This window comes from Brachionichthys hirsutus, chromosome 23 (assembly GCF_040956055.1).
Source record: "Brachionichthys hirsutus isolate HB-005 chromosome 23, CSIRO-AGI_Bhir_v1, whole genome shotgun sequence".
Taxonomy (NCBI): Eukaryota; Metazoa; Chordata; class Actinopteri; order Lophiiformes; family Brachionichthyidae; genus Brachionichthys; species Brachionichthys hirsutus.
In genome coordinates this window covers 1,726,155-1,743,478 of record NC_090919.1, presented here as the reverse complement: position 1 = coordinate 1,743,478, position 17,324 = coordinate 1,726,155, and the positions used below count along the sequence as shown (strand labels likewise).

Here is a 17,324-nt window from a genome sequence, read left to right as displayed (position 1 = left end):
TATAAAATAAAACATTTCGCTTGAAGATTGTCGTTAATATTGTTTGGAACAGCGCCAAATATTCCCTGACGGACTACATTATCCGCTACGTCATGTTGTTATTGTAACCTTCCGCCGTAGTCGCACTAGGAAAAACAGCTGTAGCGAGCTACACGCTAGTTAGCATCGTTTTGTTTGTGTCGTGCGTATCAGCGTTTCGAGGCGCTCCTCTTTAGCGAACCTTCACTCGTACAATCCCCGGAGCGACCGACTCGGAGTCTGTCATCTCTATTAACAATGAAGTTCCAATACAAAGAGGAGCATCCATTTGAGAAAAGGCGGTCCGAGGGCGAGAAAATAAGAAAGAAGTATCCGGACAGGGTGCCAGTAAGTTAGCTATAGTTAGCTTTGTAGCGCGATCTGTGTTGTTAGCATTTCCATGGCAGCTGGTTAACAGCTGGTTGTTACGCCGCGGGTTTTCATCAACCTTCGTGTCCGCGCATGAAAACCCGTCTAGAAATATGCGGCGGAAGTGTACTCGCCGTGGGCCACATTTGTAAACACAAAACCCGTTAGCTGTCAATGCTAACGTTAGAGGTTAACCCAAAAAAAAAGGGTTTGGGCCCAGTTAGCATTAGCGTCCCGTGATCCTTCCGGGTTCTTGTGTTTATGTATTGTTGCAGCGCATACAGCGATTTAATTAAAATGGGATGTCCGGTTCCTTTCGACGATTGTGGCGTCAAAGACGTTACAGTCGGAAATACGTGTATGGGGTGATTTCAAAAGTGGAGGTGGGTGTAGTCGGGTCGGACGGTGTTGAAATGGAGCGCTCCTTAACATGGTTGAGTTGCGTAAACAAACGCAACGCGTGTTTGCGTTGCCGTGGCTCTTTGATCATAACATTTTAGGAATAAATGTTATTGTCAATAATCGATTATTAGTTTCATTTGTGATTTAACGTGAAGCTTCGGCAAATTATTGAATTCCATAATCGAATAAGTCTGTTAATAATTTCTTATTAAAATGAGAAATTATTAACAGATTTATTTTTCAAGGAAATGGTAAAACAGCCCGTCAAAACCTCACAAAAGTCCAAGATGACTTTTACAAATGTCTTGTTTAATCTGTTAAAAAGAAATAACTTTTATTGGCTCAATCAGACATGTTCACATTTTAGAAGCTTTTTGTAATTTATTTATTAATTACTTAAAAAAAAAGAAGAAGCAGTGGCTATAATTTGTAAATGTTTATCATTTGAACTCTACAGTGATATGTCTCCGTTTTATTTCGGTCCTATTTTTTATAAATATAAAACTTTTTTTTAAAATTAAAAACGGCCACATTTACTCTCTTGAATCCCGAATGTAGATTCAAGACTGGAGTAGCAGCAGAATCCTGGAGTTGATTTTTCAAATATAAATGCATGTAAATGAAACGCATGCATTACACAACGGTTCAGATGCACTTTCATAGAAGCTCTATGGTTTAGGTCCAAATGTTCCAGAGTTAAATTTTCCAAGGTAAATAATAATGATGATTTCGTTCTCCCTCTGTCCTTCCTTTCAGGTAATTGTGGAGAAAGCACCCAAAGCCAGAATAGGAGATCTGGACAAGAAAAAATATCTTGTTCCCTCTGATCTGACAGGTAAATGTTGTATTTTGTATACAAATTCTGGAAATAAATAACATATGTTGTTATCTACGTGATAATTTTGTCCGTTAAACCCGTCAGTGGGCCAGTTTTACTTCCTCATCCGGAAAAGAATCCACTTGAGAGCTGAAGATGCCCTCTTCTTCTTTGTAAACAACGTCATTCCACCCACCTCAGCTACCATGGGACTGTTGTACCAGGTATTCATCTTCTGCATCAATATTTGGTACTGGGTTAAGCTCGTAGGATGTCTGTACTGACAGAACGGATGTTGTTTCGTTCTCACTGTTCTCAGGAACATCATGAAGAGGACTTTTTCCTCTACATTGCCTACAGTGATGAAAGTGTGTACGGGAGCAGCCAACGGGAAATCTGATCCCACAACCGACTCTCTCAAAACGCCACCCGGCTTTCTGAGACCTCCGTCATTCATTCATTTAAATATTAAATCCAGCTCTGCAGCTTTAGAGTTCCAAGAGTAAACTATGAAATGCAACTTCATCCCATACGTGACCCCTCTCCCATCCGTCTACGTCTTTTATTACTCTGCTATCTAAATTGTATTTGCCTCCATTTTTATTTTCAGCAGCGACTTTGGTTGAACGGTCTTGTGGCCAGTTATTTTCTTGCCGTAATTGATCATATTTTCCCCAAAGCACTGAAAAGAATAATATAATAACATTAGCACTAGGCTGTGATTATACCTGCTCCAGGGTTAAGCGAAGAAAATCAGTACGTGATTTCAGAAGGACAAATAAGGTAAATGTTTGTTTTGCGTTCTTTTGTTGGCTTACAAGGAGGATAACGTTTGTTTTCAGGGTTAGGGTAGTTAATTCATAGAATCTTCAGGGGTTCTTTTCCTTCTCTGGCGGGGTGAAGGATAACTGTTTCACAGTTGTTTTCCCTAATAAAAGTGTAAGTGGCTTGGCATCTCCTTTGTTAAAATCACCAGGTACTGAATTCTGTGACTCGGATTGAGCGTTCTGCCCCACATCTGTACGCGGCATGGAGTAAAATCGGCTTCTTCTGCTTTCAGTGGTAAGACTCATTATTTTGCCTGCTACTATGATTGTTTGCTGTTATGGTTCATTTTAAATGGCTAATTTCTTAAAGCTATTGTAAACCTGAGTATGAGTTTTCTCTTCTTTTGTTTTACATTTGTCTCCTTTTTTTTTTTTTTTTTTTTTTAGAAAAAAACAAATGTACTCCGTATACAGCTGCATTACTGGCTTTCTTTCCACTTATGACCATACATGATAAAATGTGATGAAGAAGTATCTGTCTCTTGTTTTCATTGAATATCTTGGGTCATATTTTGAACAAGCTTGCAAATAAAGTAATTTTAATCCTAATTTTTCTCCTTGTGGTAATTCAAGTCCAGTTTCGCGTGGAGCCAAAAATTTAACATTTGAGGACAGAATAATCTGAATAAAGCTTTGTTCCTGTGTTTGCATAGATTTTTATTTATTTTTGATGATGTAAAGGTGATGATGGAATAATACTTGTTTAATTTGTCTGAAAAGATTCTAAAATGTAATCCATACAGAGTTTTGAGTGAAAAGAAATGTATGCGTACGGTGCTTTGTCAAAATACAGATGTAACTACAATTCCCAACATGCAGTTCTTTTTGGGGGCGGGGACGTCGGATGTCACGTTTAACACCGGAACCTCAATTCAGTCACCCGGAATGAAAAGAAAAGGCCTCTCTGTTGATAGTCCGAATGGAAGTTTTGATTTGATTCCGGTTAACCGATCCAGCCGCAGTTACGTTATAAACCGCAAGACGGTTTAGTTCTTATTAAACGACTCGCAACAAAACAAACGTAAGAAAAGTTCTCTGACTTTCTCCGATGACGTAGCTAGAAATGTTTACAACGCGCATCGCTAACGGGAAGCAGCAGCTAGCCACCGCCAGCTAGCTAGCTACCTCCAGCTTTCGTTTATGTTAAAATAAAATAAAATTGTTGCCGCCGCTTTGAATATTCTGTTTCGATATATTCTAGAATGACACAAAGCCAAACCCTTCGCCGTATCTTTAGTAACTATATCGCGTCTATTAGACTAAAACACAGCGTTTCTTAGCATTAGCTACCGCTAATCTAGGTGCTAGCCGACTAGCAGCTATTTAGGCCTTTTCGCTGTTAGGCGTCTATCTGGTGATCTCTGACGGCTGATTTAAACTGTATCCGCACCAGCTGGCCCCCCCGCTGCCTGTCACCATGCCCGCCCTGCTGGAGAGACCCAAGCTGTCCAACGCGATGGCCAGAGCCCTCCACAAGCACATCATGAGGGAGAGGGAGCGCAAGAGACAAGGTGTCCACTTCCACTCCGTCCCGTTTTATTCTCTGCTTTTGAGTAAGGGATTAGAATGTGTTTTCCATCGCTGAACGACCCGGATTTATACTTTTCCAGAGGAGGAAGAGGTTGACAAAATGATGGAGCAGAAGCTGAAGGAGGAGGAAGAGCGGAAGAGGACAAAAGAAATAGAGGAGAGGATGTCTTTGGAAGAAACCAAGGAGCAGGTTTGGATGAATAAATGTTTGTCTCCAATCTGCACGTCGGTCTGACTCCATGTTTCCTGCGATCCCCCCCCCCCTTCAGGTGATGAAGATGGGCGAGAAGCTGCAAGGACTCCAAGAGGAGAAGCACCAGCTGTTCCTGCAGCTCAAAAAGGTTCTTCACGAGGAGGAGAAGCGACGGCGGAAGGAGCAGAGGTGTTCGGGACGCGACGACGAAAAACACGACGCAATGTTTATTTAGAAAATGTTCTCATCGAGTTGCTTTTTTTTTTTTTTTTTAGTGACATAACGACACTGACGTCAGCCAGCTACCAGTCCGGCCTGCCCATGCACGCGGGGCAGCACCTCCTCAGCATCCAGGGTAAAGCGAGGCGGGTGCGAAACCGTCGCTCTCCCCTTTTTCTGACATTTGAGAACTCTTCTCCTCCGATTGGCTCTTCCAGGCGGTTCCGTCGGCCACAGTCGACCCGGCGCGTTGCTCGGCGACCGGAGCAAACAGCTGTTCCCGGCCGCCGTGATTCCGGTGAGCAAAACGGATTTCAGTCGCTTTAACTCCCGGTAGTCGCAGCGTTTTACATCGTTTGACCCCCCCCCCCGACCTCCCGTCAGACACGCCACTATCAAACGCCGGGGTTCAGCTCGGGCCCGGCGGAACACGGCCAGTTCAGCGGGGGCCAGGGCGTCCATGAGCCCTACGGGGTGCCCCAGGCCCAGCGTCCCTACGCCCCCGGACCGTCGGTGCCCGTCAGTTTCGCCAGCAGCTCTCAGATCCGAGGTAAAACGACTCGACTGAAAGTCGCGCTTTTTGTGGTTTTGATGAGAAAGGAGGGGCCTAACGAAGTCCCCCCCCCCCCCCCAACAGGTGCGTCGGCGTTTCAGGCCATGCAGTACCTCCCTCACCAGCAGCCCGGCTACCCCGTCCACAGCCACTTCACCTCCCAGCCGGGTGGGTGTCGCCCCCCCCCCCCCCCAGGTAGTCTGTGCTTCGGTATCGGTTAGTGATCGATCGATTGTCTGTCCCCCTCCCCCTCTCACGCAGGATACATCCCCGGAGCGGGGATCCCCCTCCAGAAGCAGCTGGAACACGCCAACCAGCAGTCGGGCTTCACCGACGCCGTAAGACGAGACGCCGCTCGGCCGTTCAGCGGAAGCGTTGCGTCGCTGACCTCGCGTTTGTTCTTCACAGGGGGCTTTACGGCCGATTCACCCCCCAGCCATGCACCCGTCCGCTCCAGGGCTGCTGCCCACGCCGGCGATGTCGGTCCAGATTCCCACCGCCAAGGTGAGGCCTCCACGCGATTCTCATCCCCGGGTTTTTAGCGTCTTAGCTCGCCGGTCGCTGACTCTCTGCTTCCATCTCCAGTCCCCGTTCCAGAGCTCCCCTCAGGGCGCCACTCGCCACGGCTTCCTCCCCCACAGCCAGGGCGGGCAGAGGTTCTACCACCATGGGAAGTAACTCCACGGAGATCCCACGGAACGCATCGAGGCCGTCTCTTTACGTTCCCGTTTACATTAAATGTTTGTAAAAAGATCATTTTAGCTACATGAATGAGCTCTTATTAAACGTTCGGTTACATCAGCGCGGCTGAAACTTCCACTCATCTTCTTGATCAGGTCCCCGCCGTTTGTTTTTTTTTGTAGCTAAATAAAACGAGCTAAAGCCGCGTGCTACCGTTAGCGTCGTCTTTGTTCTGGTTTCTGCAGGGACACGCTGAGGTGGGAAAAAAAGCCACGACTCAACGGAGAACATGCCGAATCGCTCCCTGCTGATGTCGCCGAACGGTTCCGAGCGAAGGGGGGGGGGGTCAAATTATGAGGTCGATTAGAATTTGTGCACTTGAGGCAGGGGTTTCCTTTAAGACTTAAAATATAAAAAGAAACAAGCTTGGTGTGCAACTTTAGTTTAATCGACAGGTTTGTGATCAACTTCAACAGAACGAAGCAAATCTTGAGTTGAAGCCCTTCATAAAACAGGGAAAAGTAAAACACCCCCTTTACCCTGATCGAACTGAACAACCCCCCCCCGTCTTCAGTCTGGTTACCCCCCCCCAAATAGAACCCAAAGGAGGGAGAGAAAACATTAAAGGAGAAAGTATGAAAAACCAAGACGGGAAGGAAGGAATAAAGAGGTATGAGAGCAGTGACGAGGCGACGTCCCCTTCCTTTTCCCCGGGTCCGGTGCATCTCGGGCGGCTGCAGCGGCTCATTTAGCCAAGGCTTTGATGCCAATTGCAGCTTCTTCGCTCATCGCGTTCTGAATGGTGACCTGGAAAAGAGGAGGCGGGACTTGAAACGCTGTCTGTCGCGAGTTGGACGACGACGTCAGCAGTCGTGTCTCCTCACCATGATGTCCTCTCCGTCGTCGTGCTTTTCTTTTATGTCTTTGCCCAGGTCTCCTTCGGGAATCTTGAGGTCCTCTCTCACGTCCCCGCTGTCCTGGAGCAGGGACAGGTAGCCATCTTTGATCCCGATCAGCTGGGAAAGGAGGGAGGGGGGGGGGGGGTTAAAACTCAACACCATCTTCACCTCAACCAAAACCCAAGAGCTGAAAGACACCAACACAAACCCCCCCCCCCCCCCTCACCTGATAGTCCATTCTCTTGATGTTGGGGACGTCCATGTTGTGGGTGGAGGGACAGATGTCTTCGTGCTTCTTGCCGGAGAAGATGTCGATACCGACCAGGTGGACCTGCGTGGGGCACGGAATGGACAAATTAGGTGCCGAGGGGGGGGGGGGCTGCCAACGGAGACGGATCAGCCCCTCCATCAACCCCGAGACGGAGGAGAAGAGGCTAAAAGGGACGCTTTGGATAGCCCGGCGTGTCGTCGGTCGGGCGCCGCTGCTTCCGGCGTCCACTAACCTTGGCGTGGCCGTGCTTGCCGGTCTTGGAGGTGGACATCTCGACGATCTTGCAGGGCCGCCCTTTCAGCACGACGTGGCCGTTCTTACGCAGAGCCGAGCACTGCATGGGGTAGGTGGCGGACGCCCCGGCATCACCCGTCTGGAAGTCCAGATACGGATCTGCCATGGCTGCCGTGGAGACCGAGCAGACCAGCGTTCAGAACGGATTCGGGGACGCTGAAAACCGCCGAGACGCTACACTGAGTGAGTACCTGCAGTATCGGTTAAAAAAATACTGCTACAAATCTTATTCTGTTTTACCGATGTTCCGATTGCTCCAGTCCAAAGTCCAAGAAGCACTTCTGAACGATTTGCAGTCGAGCAACTAAAACCCTCCACAGTTGTAGCCCTGGCTTCTCGTCTTGTGGGTAACGTAGTTAATAAAAAGAGAACTACTTTCCCTGGAAACGACTTAATTTAACTCAACGTACAAACGATCAGGACGGCATCAAAAACTGTTTTACAAAGCACATTAACTTATTCCGTCGCCGTGTCCTAAAAAAACAACAGGAAAAACGTGAGTCATCCATTTAAAAAAGGACTTGGGCGTGTGGAGGAAAGTCCACTTTATTTCATCGCTGTTGGCGACCAGGCAGGGATTTAAAAAAAGAAAACAGTCAAATAATCTTAATTTATAATTTGACGTCATCTCCACCGCCACTGGTGCAAACCTGTCTGCCACGAGTACATGATAAAGGATACGGCAAAGGCAAGCGACGTGGGGGGGGGGTAACATTAGATCCACGAGTGGAATAAATCACTTAAAAGTGAATTCGTGCGCTTCACTGTTGAATCAAAGCGGCCGCCAATGACTCGGGAATCGAATTTCAAAGCAGGTGTCTCTTAGCCGTGACGTAATCAACGCGTCTCGTGACGTAAACCCGGACAATAAACGTTAAATATCGGAGAAAGGAGCCGCTTGTCCCGCGGGGTCGAACGGAACGGGCGAGCTTAGCTTGCGGCCTGGCTAGCAGCGCGTAGCCGGCGGCCGGCGGGGTGGCGACTTGCGCTCGGGCCGAAGCCCGCCCCGAGAAACAAGACTGGAGTTCAGAAAGCGTAATAATAATAACAGCAACGGCGTCATTAAAATGTTGTTAGCGACTCCGGCCGTGGGCTCCGTGCGTTGGCCGCTAAACACGCCCACGGGGACGGCGTTTCAGTCAGCGCTGGCCCCGCTGGTGTCCAGTAATGACTAAGCTAATAGCGGCTACGGCCGGAGCTAGCAACAGTTAGCTCGTGTTTGTGTGAAAAGCAAAAATAAATACGGAGCTTGAAAATCTACTAACAAGTCGAATTTGAGGGATTGAAAAACTTCCACACACAAAAAAATAAAATAAAATAAAATCATATATTATTTGTGTTTTCTTGATGTTTTTGTTTTGGCTATCAAGTCTGAATGAAGCTGCCGGACAAGATGGGGGGTAAGTTTGGGATTTGTTTACGGCCCTGTGGCGGACCGGAGGACCGGAGGACCAACATAAACACGCCCCGCCCCGCCCCGCCCCGCCGCGCCGCGCCGCGTCTCTGGATTTAAGGAACTCACCCTTTGCGATAAGGTCTCTCCTCTCTTTTTGTTCGGGACCGGACCGTCTCCCGTTATCTCCTCCCCGCCTCCTTTTGCCTCCGCGCTAACGGTTTTTTTCTGGACGGGGCGGGGGGGGGGGGGGGAGAAGTCGGTTCTCGTTCGTCGCTCCCGCTTCGCTGTAGCTGTCAGTTTGACTTTTCTTTCATTGCCCTGGTTCCGATTCTGCTCTCGTCGGATTCTGGTTTGAAATCCGGACTGCGAGTCGACCCCGTGAAGAGGTGCCGTGCAGCGGAGGCCTGAACCGCTACGTCTGCGCTGGCTCCGCCTTCTCATCGAGCTCCTGGACAGCGACATGGACTTCCTGTTGTAGCTGTCAGAATAAAGTTCCCTAAAAAAATCATTTATTTATCATTGTCTACAGACTTATGTTTTGCAAAAAATATTATATTCAATACGTTCATTTTTTAAATATCACATTATTTGGTTGATTTAGAAAAAGTTTTTTGATTCATTTTCCAAACGCTGACGTAATTTCGCCTATATACCTTTATTTTGAAGTGCATCACATTTCCGGTCTTTGTGACTGACGTCAGCTGACTTGACGCAGCTTTTCTGCGATACCCATGAAACAAAACTCAGCATATTCTGCGCATGCGCAAGAGTTTTTGATGAATTTAGCATTCTTTCTTTTTTTTTACAGTCGCTTTTATTTTCTGTATAAAGAAAATTAGACTTAAAAAAAATTCTGCTGTTTTGTTTTATAATAAATACATTTTTACGCCCTTTTGAGGAGCCGTCGGAGGATCCAGGGGGCGGCAGTAACGCCAGATGAAGGACGCCGACTGCCGAAAAACATCAAAGAAGAAGAAAGAGAAGAAGAAGAAAAGTTACGAAAAGAGCAGGAGGGCGGGGACTCCGGAGTGAAGGTGTGGTAATCCGGCAGCGAGCATGACCGACGCCGAGGTGCTGAGCGCTCCACTGGCGGCACCGGGAGAACCGGTGGAAGACAAGCCGCAGGCTGACAGGAAGGTCATAGGTGGGTCGTGGAAATATTATTAATGTGAATTAATTACGGTTCATGTGTGTCCTGGAGATTTAGTTGAATCAATGCTCGTTGCGCCATTTTTTTTTAAAACCCGCGTGTCTGATATTATCGGTAGGATCAAAACGTTTAATTAATTAATGCTAATTAAAACCTCTACCGGGAAACGTTTTGATCAAACGTGAAATAGTTTTATTGTCCTCCTGGTGTTTTTGCACATTTAAACAATTAACAATACTTTTTTTTTCTACTTCTTTAAGCAAATTGAACCTACATTTATTGTTCTGAGGTATCCGTGAACGGTGACCTAAATTCCGTCTTTAATCAACCGTCGCGCGCACCGGAACACGGGAGCTGCACGCGCGCGCCTCACCTCCGCAGGTGCAAGTCATTGTGCGCAAAACCTAAAGCGCTAATTAAAAAAAAAGAGAGCACAAGTCTGCTAGTTAAAGGTCACTAATGGGTGGGTTGAATTTGTGCGTGTCGCGCCGACCTGCGTGACGTCACCAGGTGATAACCTCCGTTGTTTAACGCCCCCCCCCCCCCTCGTGACACGGTTTCAAAGTCTCCGTTAATGATTGCCGCAGCTCCGATGGGAGAGAAACCACTTCCCGTGTTTATAATATGTTTGCGCGTCTGTCCACGCACGCGCCTGTCCACGCACGTGTCTGATCACGTGTCCTCTGCTCCTGCAGCCACGTTGGTCCACGGCACCGTGAAATGGTTCAACGTGAGGAATGGCTACGGCTTCATTAACAGGTAGTTTCCTCCTCCTCCTGCTCCATATTTAAAGCTGATTGGACGGATTAGGTTCAAAGGTTTGCTGATCGGCTTTTTATTTCTCTCAGAAATGACACCAAAGAAGACGTCTTTGTTCATCAGGTCAGGCGGAAGGCTTTTCCTTCACTCTTTGTATGGTTGGATGGTAAAAATAAAACGAAACATTTGCCGTGTTGCGTTTTTTTCCCCTCCTTTTAGACGTCCATCAAGAAGAACAATCCCAGGAAGTTCCTCCGCAGCGTGGGAGACGGGGAGGTCGTGGAGTTCGACGTGATCGACGCAGCCAAGGTGAGAATCGGTCAAAGCTCTTAAACCGGTCCGGATCTGATTATCGGCGTCAAATTAAATGCGTTGTGGAAGATATTAATGGATTTTCAAACCAAAATGCCAAGAAACTATTTTGTTCAAAAGTGCAGCGCCGTTATGTTTGTCGCCGTCCTTTGATCCCTCGCAGGGCTCGGAAGCGGCCAATGTGACGGGCCCCGGTGGCGTTCCAGTCAAAGGCAGCCGCTACGCGCCCAACAAACGGCGCTTCCGTCGACGGTTCTTCCCCCGCCCCCGGCCCGGCGACCAGCCTAAACCGGCTGATGGCGAAGGCCCTGTCGTCGAGGGCGACGCCTCCGAAGAGAACGGCGTGACCAAACCGCAGCCGCGCCGCCGTCGGCCCCGCAGACCTCGGCAGGATGTAGGACGTGATTTATTTCTCCGTTTAGGACGCTTCTTGTTTACGGCGTGTGAAGCGGGACCTGTGAAACCGGCGAGGTTCTGTGTGTTTGAACCCTCAGGGTGAAGCTGGAGAGTCGAAGAACGACGTAGAAGACGGCGAGCAAACGCAGCGACCGCCGCCACGAAGATTCTGGCGCCCGTACCGAAGGTGAGCCGAGCGTTTCTTTTTTTTATTTTATTTTATTTTATTTTTTTTGTGCTCTCGACTTCGCAAAACTTCCTGTCTCTGAATCGCAGACCGTTCCGACCTCGCGTGCCTCCTGATTCGGCGGCGGACAACCAGCAGGTTTCGGCCGAGGAGGGCCCGGGTCAAGGCGAGGCAAAGCCGACGGAGGCCGGCGAGGTCGCCGAAGGCCAGAAGCAACGTCAGCCTCGACCCCGCAGGCAAAGGAACTCCACCTCGAAGGCGAGTTTGACGAAAAGCGCCGCTTTCCCGAAAGCGGAACTCGAAGCCTAACGCTCCGCGCGCGTTGCAGACCGACGCAGAGAAGTCCGCGTCGGATCCCGAAACCCCCTCGCAGACCTCGAAACCGGCCGCCCTTAAATCCACACCGAAATCCCCAAAGGCCTCCCCCAAAGCGTCTCCGAAAGCCCCGGACTCGCCCGAGGTAAGGCGGCGGCTTCAGCCGACGATTCCCGGAGACGCCGATCTGTGTTTTTTTTTTTTTTGGTTTCCTTTGACACGTCTGCTTCGCCACCAGGAGGCGGCGGCCACGACAGCACCGGCGCCGTCGGAGTGACGTCGGTGGGAGGACAGTCGTACAACCCTTGACGAGAGGTGGGACCGCTTCGTGCGTCTCTATTGTCTCGTTTGATTCTGTCTTTTTGACTCGTCCTGCTCTCGTAGGTCCCGGGGTTGGAGGACTGGTTTCAGAACGCATGCACTGCTCTCCCCTCCCTGCACCCCCCCCCCCCCCCCCCCATCCTCTATCCCGCCTTGCTGTCATCCCTCGTTCATGACGCCGAAGTTGGGAGAGGCGTGAGGCAGGGAAAGGCGGGGCCACGCAGGTGGGACGTGGGTGCATATTTAGACATTTTAAGTATACGTCTCTCAGAAGAAATGGACGATCTGCTTGGCAGCCCCCCCGTTATTCCAGCCCCTTAAACTATTTTTTCTTTAAATGCCTTGACGGGGGCGCGACGAATAGTTTAGAGGAACCGACCTTGATTGTTGAGCTTTGATTTGGTTGAAGAGGGGGGGGGGGGAAACCAAGCAGTTGTGAGCTTTGTGCATTTACGAGAGTAGGTTTAGTTGCGTTACCACCGGAATGAGTCCTCTGTTGAGGAAACCCTTTTTGTTTTCCCTTTGTGTCGTTCTGTTTTATTTTGGAGGGGATTATGTGCAATGTTAGTACTTGTGGAAAAAAAATGTTAATAAATCGTGTTTGCAAATCTCAGGATTCAGTCGTTCATGTTTGGGAGAATCTGTTTTTAAAGACGGTTGGAAATGAAGGATCCAATCACAGTTGGTTCCTTTAGTTACATCAGAGTGCAGTACATATCATATATATATATATATATATTAGTTATCTGAAGAAGCTCAATCAACGAGAAACAGTCAAAACGGTTAAAACAAAAACTGATTTTTAAAAATGTACAAGAATTCCTTCTCAAGCTTTCGCCTCGCTTTCCTGAAACTAAATGATCGCCTGTCTGGGTTTGAAGCCGTGTCTCACCGAGTGTCACCATGACAACCGCAAAGATGGGCCGTTTCAGTGTGCACGCTCGCTGCTTCGGCGGAGGGATGCATCCACAACCACTAAATTCCCAGGGTTGGTACCAAACCGGGAAGCGCCCGTGATTCCCTTCCATCGGTGGATAAAGGGATTCAACATTCACCGAATGCACCGCGGAGTAATATCTGAGTTCCAAACACTTGGTTCTTAAACGAGTCTCACTGTTTGAATTTACAGTCGACTGTTGATTCGGCGGTTTTGACCTTCTGAGGCTCCATTTGTGACGAATTCCGACACGCCTTGAACCACAATTTGTACAAATACAACAATTGACCTCTGTATACGTCAGGAAACGCGTTTGGAGTCGGGATAAAACTTCAGTTGTTGCTTTCCTCCCCCAAGTAGTCCAGCTCCGTGCTGGGCTTGTCCTGGTCCGGGTCCAGGTCCAGGTCCAGGTCCATGTCCATCATCCCTCCTGCGGAGTGGTGGTGGAAGGTTGCTGCGATCTGGTCGAACGTCTTCCCTCGTGTCTCCGGTACCCGGAAGAATGTGAAGATCAGGAAGAAGAGGAGGAGCGCTGCGAAGATCAGGAAGACGTATGGTCCGCAAAGTTCCTGGGGGGGGAGGGGAATTGGATGAAACACGAGGAGACTCTGGGCACGGGCGGTGGGAATTCAGGGTCGAAGGCCAAAGACACTCACGGCGACATATTGGAAGCACATGCCGATGATGAAGTTGGCGGTCCAGTTGGAGAAGCCGGCGACGGCCATGGCGGCCGGCCTCGGACCCTGGGAGAAAAGCTCGGCGACGAAGAACCACGGGATGGGACCCGGTCCGATCTCGAAGAAGGCCACGAAGCTGTAGATGGCCAGCATGCTAACGTAGCTCATCCAGGGGACGCTGTCCTGTCGGGGGGGTGAAAGGTTTCAGAGGCCCGACGGGGGGAAACGGTCGTACATGCTGCGCCTTCACGAGACTGACCAACAAGGCGAGAGCCGTCGTCATGACGACGGCACAGATGCACATCCCGCCGAGTCCGAGCATGTGGAGCGTCCGTCGGCCGGTCCTCTCGATCAGGAAGAGCTGTTGATGGAAAATGTTACCTTCTGCAGGTCGCAGAATTATTTAACCCCTCGTGTCTCCGTCCAAAACCAAAACCAGAAACCTCAGTCATTTCCATGGCAACGAAAGTTGATTTTCAGCTGCGGGACTTTGACTTTTTTTTTTGGACGAAGGCAAGTTGGAGAGGGGCGGGGCCAAAGGAAATCTCGCCTCGACCTGTTATCTTATTTGCCCTTCGGTAAGCGTGTTCTTTACCAAGCGGGGCTGGGAGTCGTTATTACAACGAGGTAAAGCGTCAGCACGTAGCGCTAACGGGGGGGGGGGGGGAGCCTGTCGGTGTCGCCTACTGACCGAGACCACGGTGAAGGCGCAGTTGACCACGCCGGCGCCGATGGTGGCGTAGACCGGACTCTGCACTCCCGACTTCATGAAGATACTGGTGGAGTAGTAGAAAATCTGTCCGGGGAGGAGGGACCGACGGGAAGAGATCATTACTGTCCAATCCAATCGCAGGCGGATATTTTTCGCTTGCTTGTATTTAAGCTCACGGCGTTGATCCCGGACAGCTGCTGCGAGAGCTGCAGCAGGATGGCGATGAGGATGGGCTGGCGGTACATCGGCGAGCGGAACAGCTCCAGGATGGACACCTTCCTCTCCATGTCCATCTTCCTCTTCTCCTCCTTCATCTCCGCCAACATGTCGCCCACCTCCTGCCGGCCCGTCAGCCTCCTCAAGCCTGCAACGAGAGGAGGCCTTTGCCAATACTTCTATTCCCAGATGAGATATCCCCCCCCCCCACCCCCTCTGGATTCATCTCCGGCTCCAGCTCACCCCGCTTGGCCTGATGCTCCTGGCAGCGGACGATGTAGAGGAAGCGCGGACTCTCGGGACAGAAGGGCAGGAACGACATCTGGAATACCGTCGGCACGATGGTGATGCCCAACAGGACCGGCCACAGATCCCGGCTGCCCAGCAACGCCTCCAGGCCCAAGATCTGCACGGGGGGAGGGGGGGGGGATGCAGAGGTTGAAGTTCAAGCGTCCCGGCGGCATCTCTGGACGCTTCCGCGTACCTGCGCTATGAGAATCCCAGTCACGATGGCCAGCTGGTGGAGCGTTCCCAGCGCCCCGCGCAGACTGGTGGGAGCGATCTCCCCCACGTACATCGGCGTCAAGCCGGTTGCTAATCCTGCCAGCCGGGAAATGTCGGAGCAGAGGCGGAGAAGTTCGTGAGAAAGAGGAGCCCGCCAAATCGCTCAAATCACTTCTGAAAGGCGCGAAGCTGGCAGAAACGCTTCGGAGCGTTTTTGGAGCGTTTTTACCGCAGTAGGCGCCGATGAAGAAGCGGCCCAGGATCAGCATCTCGAAGGAGCGGCACAGCTTGGACAGCCCCATCAGACTCCCACCGACGAAGGCGAACAAGTTGTTGATGAGCATGGCTTTCCTCCTGGGGGGGCACGAGACGACTCTTTTGCATATACAGTAATGTCAATGTAAAAGAAATTTAAAAATTAAAGTTATCATTTATCATCCTCTAGAGGGCAGCACCTCCCCAAACTGCACAGGCACTATCCTGCAGACTGAAGGTCCAACGGTCCAAGCGAGGTAACACTGAACCTTATGACCCCCCCCCCCCCCCCTCGGGAGCAGGAACCAGTGGGGGGGGGGTCTTTACAACCGGTCTTCCCTACCTGCCCAGCCACTCGGACACGAAGCCCACGCAGAAGGACGACAGCATCCCGCCGATGGAAAAGATGGCCACCGACAGGGACCAGAGGGAGGTGAGGGTTCCCGTGGGGATGGGCTCCCCGTACCGGCGGACCCACGTTGCATTATAGTCCCCCTCAATCATCTACAGAGGGATGAAGGGGAGACCCCCCCCAAGGAGGTATTTAGACAGAACGCACACACACACACACTCTACACATCATCACATTACTGTCTCAGCACCGTCGGCGCCATTCGAGGCAGGCGTTGTGATGTTTTGACATCAAAGAGGAGCACGTGGGCGGCGCTAACGTTTTAAATGCCACGCTCTTCTGATTTTATCGGTTGATGATCGCTTGTATGTGTGTGTGTGTGTGTGGGGGGGGGGGGGGGGGTTGGTTGTTTTTTTACCTTCTGAGGCGCATTGATGACGCCGATGTTGTACCCAAACTGCAGGGAGCCCAGGACGGCGGTGAAGACCGATAGAACGAAGGTTCCGGTCAACGTCTGGAGCAGAAACACAGAACGAGAAATGAAGAAGAAGGAGAACCAGCGCCTCCGGTTCGGACTCCACCGTAGATTTGACTCCCCGTTTTGCGTCTTTGTTCTCTTTTAGGTGTGAAGTAAAGTTCACATCCTGTTCTATTGTATTCGATGGAATACTAAGCTGAGTGAAATACAGTATTTGAGTTAGCGTTGACCTTGCTTGCTCCAGTCCCCAGATAAATGCTGTTTACTGTTTGTGTGTGTGTGTGTGTGTGTGTGTGTGTCCGTGCAACAGGAAAGGTACAACTTCAGCCATTTATATCCATCCCGTTAAATAAATGACCTCATGATGAAGCAAACCTTTCTGTGACTTGCTTTAATATTGTTTTCACCATATTTATCGATCACTTACATACATGAAACTTATTCTGGAGTCATCAAACAACCCAGAATCAGAGGAACCAGTCGGAGCAGGTACCCTGATCAAACCACAGTCAGAGCCCTGACCTGTAAACTTGCTTATTTAACTGCTCAAGGTCAAAATAAAGGCCTGAACTCACTCCGAGCGGCTGATGTCAGTTTTTCCTCTGTGATTAAGCACATTGTTGCTGTTAAAGGCGATTTTAGTGTATTATTATTATTATTATTATTACTATTACTGTTATTATTTGTATTATTATTTAGTAAAGGAACATATTAACTGTTCCGTACATGTTTTACACGTCTCCCACAAATCAACCCCCCACGGAAAAATGTCAGCGTTAAAAGAACTTTAAATCCTATTTTATGTCATTTTGATTGTGTTTTCACGAACACTGAACGAGTCATTATCTATTTATGGATCATGCGCGGCAAAACAGCGACTGTTTTCATTCGTGCGTTGTCACTGAGGGACGAGAAATCCGTGCGTAAAATCTCTCCAAATAAAAATACGCACGGAACAGCGAAACGAACGCTGCAGTTTTTTTTCATCCCGTCACTTATGCGAGTAAAAACCAACGTTATTACTTCTAGGAACGTTCCCAAGAATGTGAATTACCTCTCCTCCGAGTTGCTGAAACCTGGCCGGCATGACTCCAGGCGCCCAAATGGGCAGGAGATGAAAGGCGCGTCTGGTGCCAAAGGAGACACGGAAAGGGGAGCAAGCCCCGACTTCGAACTGCAGCCCCCCCCCCCCCCCCCCCCAAAAAAAGGGGAAAAAAACGCACGGAAAGGTGAAATCCAAACGAGAAAAGCAAAGTTATCAATCGGTCGCGTCCGTTCCTGCAA

The 17,324-nt window shown here is 49.7% G+C and overlaps 5 protein-coding genes across 6 annotated transcripts; 3 read left to right on the top strand and 2 right to left on the bottom strand.

Annotated features, from left to right (window-relative positions):
* The first annotated feature begins 143 nt into the window (after positions 1 to 143).
* On the top strand, positions 144 to 2,982 carry LOC137911287 (gamma-aminobutyric acid receptor-associated protein). The gene is made up of 4 exons (XM_068755632.1): positions 144 to 366; positions 1,546 to 1,624; positions 1,712 to 1,830; positions 1,926 to 2,982. Exons 1-4 carry the CDS (start codon positions 277 to 279, stop codon positions 2,004 to 2,006), a joined length of 369 nt encoding a protein of 122 aa, XP_068611733.1. The 5' UTR covers positions 144 to 276; the 3' UTR covers positions 2,007 to 2,982.
* Positions 2,983 to 3,312: 330 nt separating this feature from the next.
* Positions 3,313 to 5,811, top strand: gps2 (G protein pathway suppressor 2). Of its 2 annotated transcripts, XM_068755872.1 has the most exons (11): positions 3,313 to 3,454; positions 3,827 to 3,944; positions 4,044 to 4,153; positions 4,233 to 4,345; positions 4,432 to 4,511; positions 4,594 to 4,673; positions 4,760 to 4,925; positions 5,013 to 5,096; positions 5,190 to 5,266; positions 5,337 to 5,432; positions 5,514 to 5,811. In XM_068755872.1, exons 2-11 carry the CDS (start codon positions 3,851 to 3,853, stop codon positions 5,604 to 5,606), a joined length of 993 nt encoding a protein of 330 aa, XP_068611973.1. In that variant the 5' UTR covers positions 3,313 to 3,454; positions 3,827 to 3,850; the 3' UTR covers positions 5,607 to 5,811. The 2 variants fall into 2 exon arrangements, with proteins under 2 accessions (XP_068611973.1, XP_068611972.1); XM_068755871.1 differs by having other exon boundaries at positions 5,337 to 5,811.
* Positions 5,812 to 6,035: 224 nt separating this feature from the next.
* On the bottom strand, positions 6,036 to 8,915 carry LOC137911337 (eukaryotic translation initiation factor 5A-1). The gene is made up of 5 exons (XM_068755698.1): positions 8,596 to 8,915; positions 7,012 to 7,181; positions 6,735 to 6,839; positions 6,494 to 6,625; positions 6,036 to 6,416 (listed from the first exon to the last, which is right to left on the bottom strand). The coding sequence occupies exons 2-5, from the start codon at positions 7,177 to 7,179 to the stop codon at positions 6,354 to 6,356; spliced, it is 468 nt and encodes a 155-aa protein (XP_068611799.1). The 5' UTR covers positions 7,180 to 7,181; positions 8,596 to 8,915; the 3' UTR covers positions 6,036 to 6,353.
* Positions 8,916 to 9,482: 567 nt separating this feature from the next.
* On the top strand, positions 9,483 to 11,964 carry LOC137911524 (Y-box-binding protein 2-A-like). Its single transcript, XM_068755904.1, has 9 exons — positions 9,483 to 9,613; positions 10,315 to 10,378; positions 10,468 to 10,501; positions 10,598 to 10,687; positions 10,854 to 11,084; positions 11,185 to 11,273; positions 11,363 to 11,549; positions 11,602 to 11,733; positions 11,827 to 11,964. The coding sequence occupies exons 1-9, from the start codon at positions 9,526 to 9,528 to the stop codon at positions 11,863 to 11,865; spliced, it is 954 nt and encodes a 317-aa protein (XP_068612005.1). The 5' UTR covers positions 9,483 to 9,525; the 3' UTR covers positions 11,866 to 11,964.
* A 160-nt stretch (positions 11,965 to 12,124) lies between these two features.
* LOC137911390 (solute carrier family 2, facilitated glucose transporter member 4-like) lies at positions 12,125 to 17,162 on the bottom strand. The gene is made up of 11 exons (XM_068755755.1): positions 17,095 to 17,162; positions 15,981 to 16,076; positions 15,554 to 15,714; positions 15,185 to 15,309; positions 14,936 to 15,051; positions 14,695 to 14,857; positions 14,412 to 14,599; positions 14,215 to 14,319; positions 13,783 to 13,884; positions 13,503 to 13,706; positions 12,125 to 13,415 (listed from the first exon to the last, which is right to left on the bottom strand). The coding sequence occupies exons 1-11, from the start codon at positions 17,125 to 17,127 to the stop codon at positions 13,179 to 13,181; spliced, it is 1,530 nt and encodes a 509-aa protein (XP_068611856.1). The 5' UTR covers positions 17,128 to 17,162; the 3' UTR covers positions 12,125 to 13,178.
* Between the last annotated feature and the right edge of the window lie 162 nt (positions 17,163 to 17,324).

Coding starts and splice junctions, on each gene's coding strand:
- LOC137911287 (XM_068755632.1), top strand. CDS start 277: ATGAAGTTCCAATACAAAGAGGAGCATCCATTTGAGAAAAGGCGGTCC. Junction 367..1,545: donor AGTATCCGGACAGGGTGCCA/GTAAGTTAGCTA, acceptor CCTTCCTTTCAG/GTAATTGTGGAGAAAGCACC. Junction 1,625..1,711: donor TGTTCCCTCTGATCTGACAG/GTAAATGTTGTA, acceptor TAAACCCGTCAG/TGGGCCAGTTTTACTTCCTC.
- gps2 (XM_068755871.1), top strand. CDS start 3,851: ATGCCCGCCCTGCTGGAGAGACCCAAGCTGTCCAACGCGATGGCCAGA. Junction 4,512..4,593: donor GCACCTCCTCAGCATCCAGG/GTAAAGCGAGGC, acceptor TGGCTCTTCCAG/GCGGTTCCGTCGGCCACAGT. Junction 4,926..5,012: donor CAGCAGCTCTCAGATCCGAG/GTAAAACGACTC, acceptor CCCCCCCAACAG/GTGCGTCGGCGTTTCAGGCC.
- LOC137911337 (XM_068755698.1), bottom strand. CDS start 7,179: ATGGCAGATCCGTATCTGGACTTCCAGACGGGTGATGCCGGGGCGTCC. Junction 6,840..7,011: donor GCAAGCACGGCCACGCCAAG/GTTAGTGGACGC, acceptor TGCCCCACGCAG/GTCCACCTGGTCGGTATCGA. Junction 6,626..6,734: donor TCAAGAGAATGGACTATCAG/GTGAGGGGGGGG, acceptor CTCCTTTCCCAG/CTGATCGGGATCAAAGATGG.
- LOC137911390 (XM_068755755.1), bottom strand. CDS start 17,127: ATGCCGGCCAGGTTTCAGCAACTCGGAGGAGAG. Junction 14,320..14,411: donor AGCTGTCCGGGATCAACGCC/GTGAGCTTAAAT, acceptor CTCCCCGGACAG/ATTTTCTACTACTCCACCAG. Junction 13,885..14,214: donor GCGCCTTCACCGTGGTCTCG/GTCAGTAGGCGA, acceptor TTCCATCAACAG/CTCTTCCTGATCGAGAGGAC.
- LOC137911524 (XM_068755904.1), top strand. CDS start 9,526: ATGACCGACGCCGAGGTGCTGAGCGCTCCACTGGCGGCACCGGGAGAA. Junction 10,688..10,853: donor ACGTGATCGACGCAGCCAAG/GTGAGAATCGGT, acceptor GATCCCTCGCAG/GGCTCGGAAGCGGCCAATGT. Junction 11,734..11,826: donor AAGCCCCGGACTCGCCCGAG/GTAAGGCGGCGG, acceptor CTTCGCCACCAG/GAGGCGGCGGCCACGACAGC.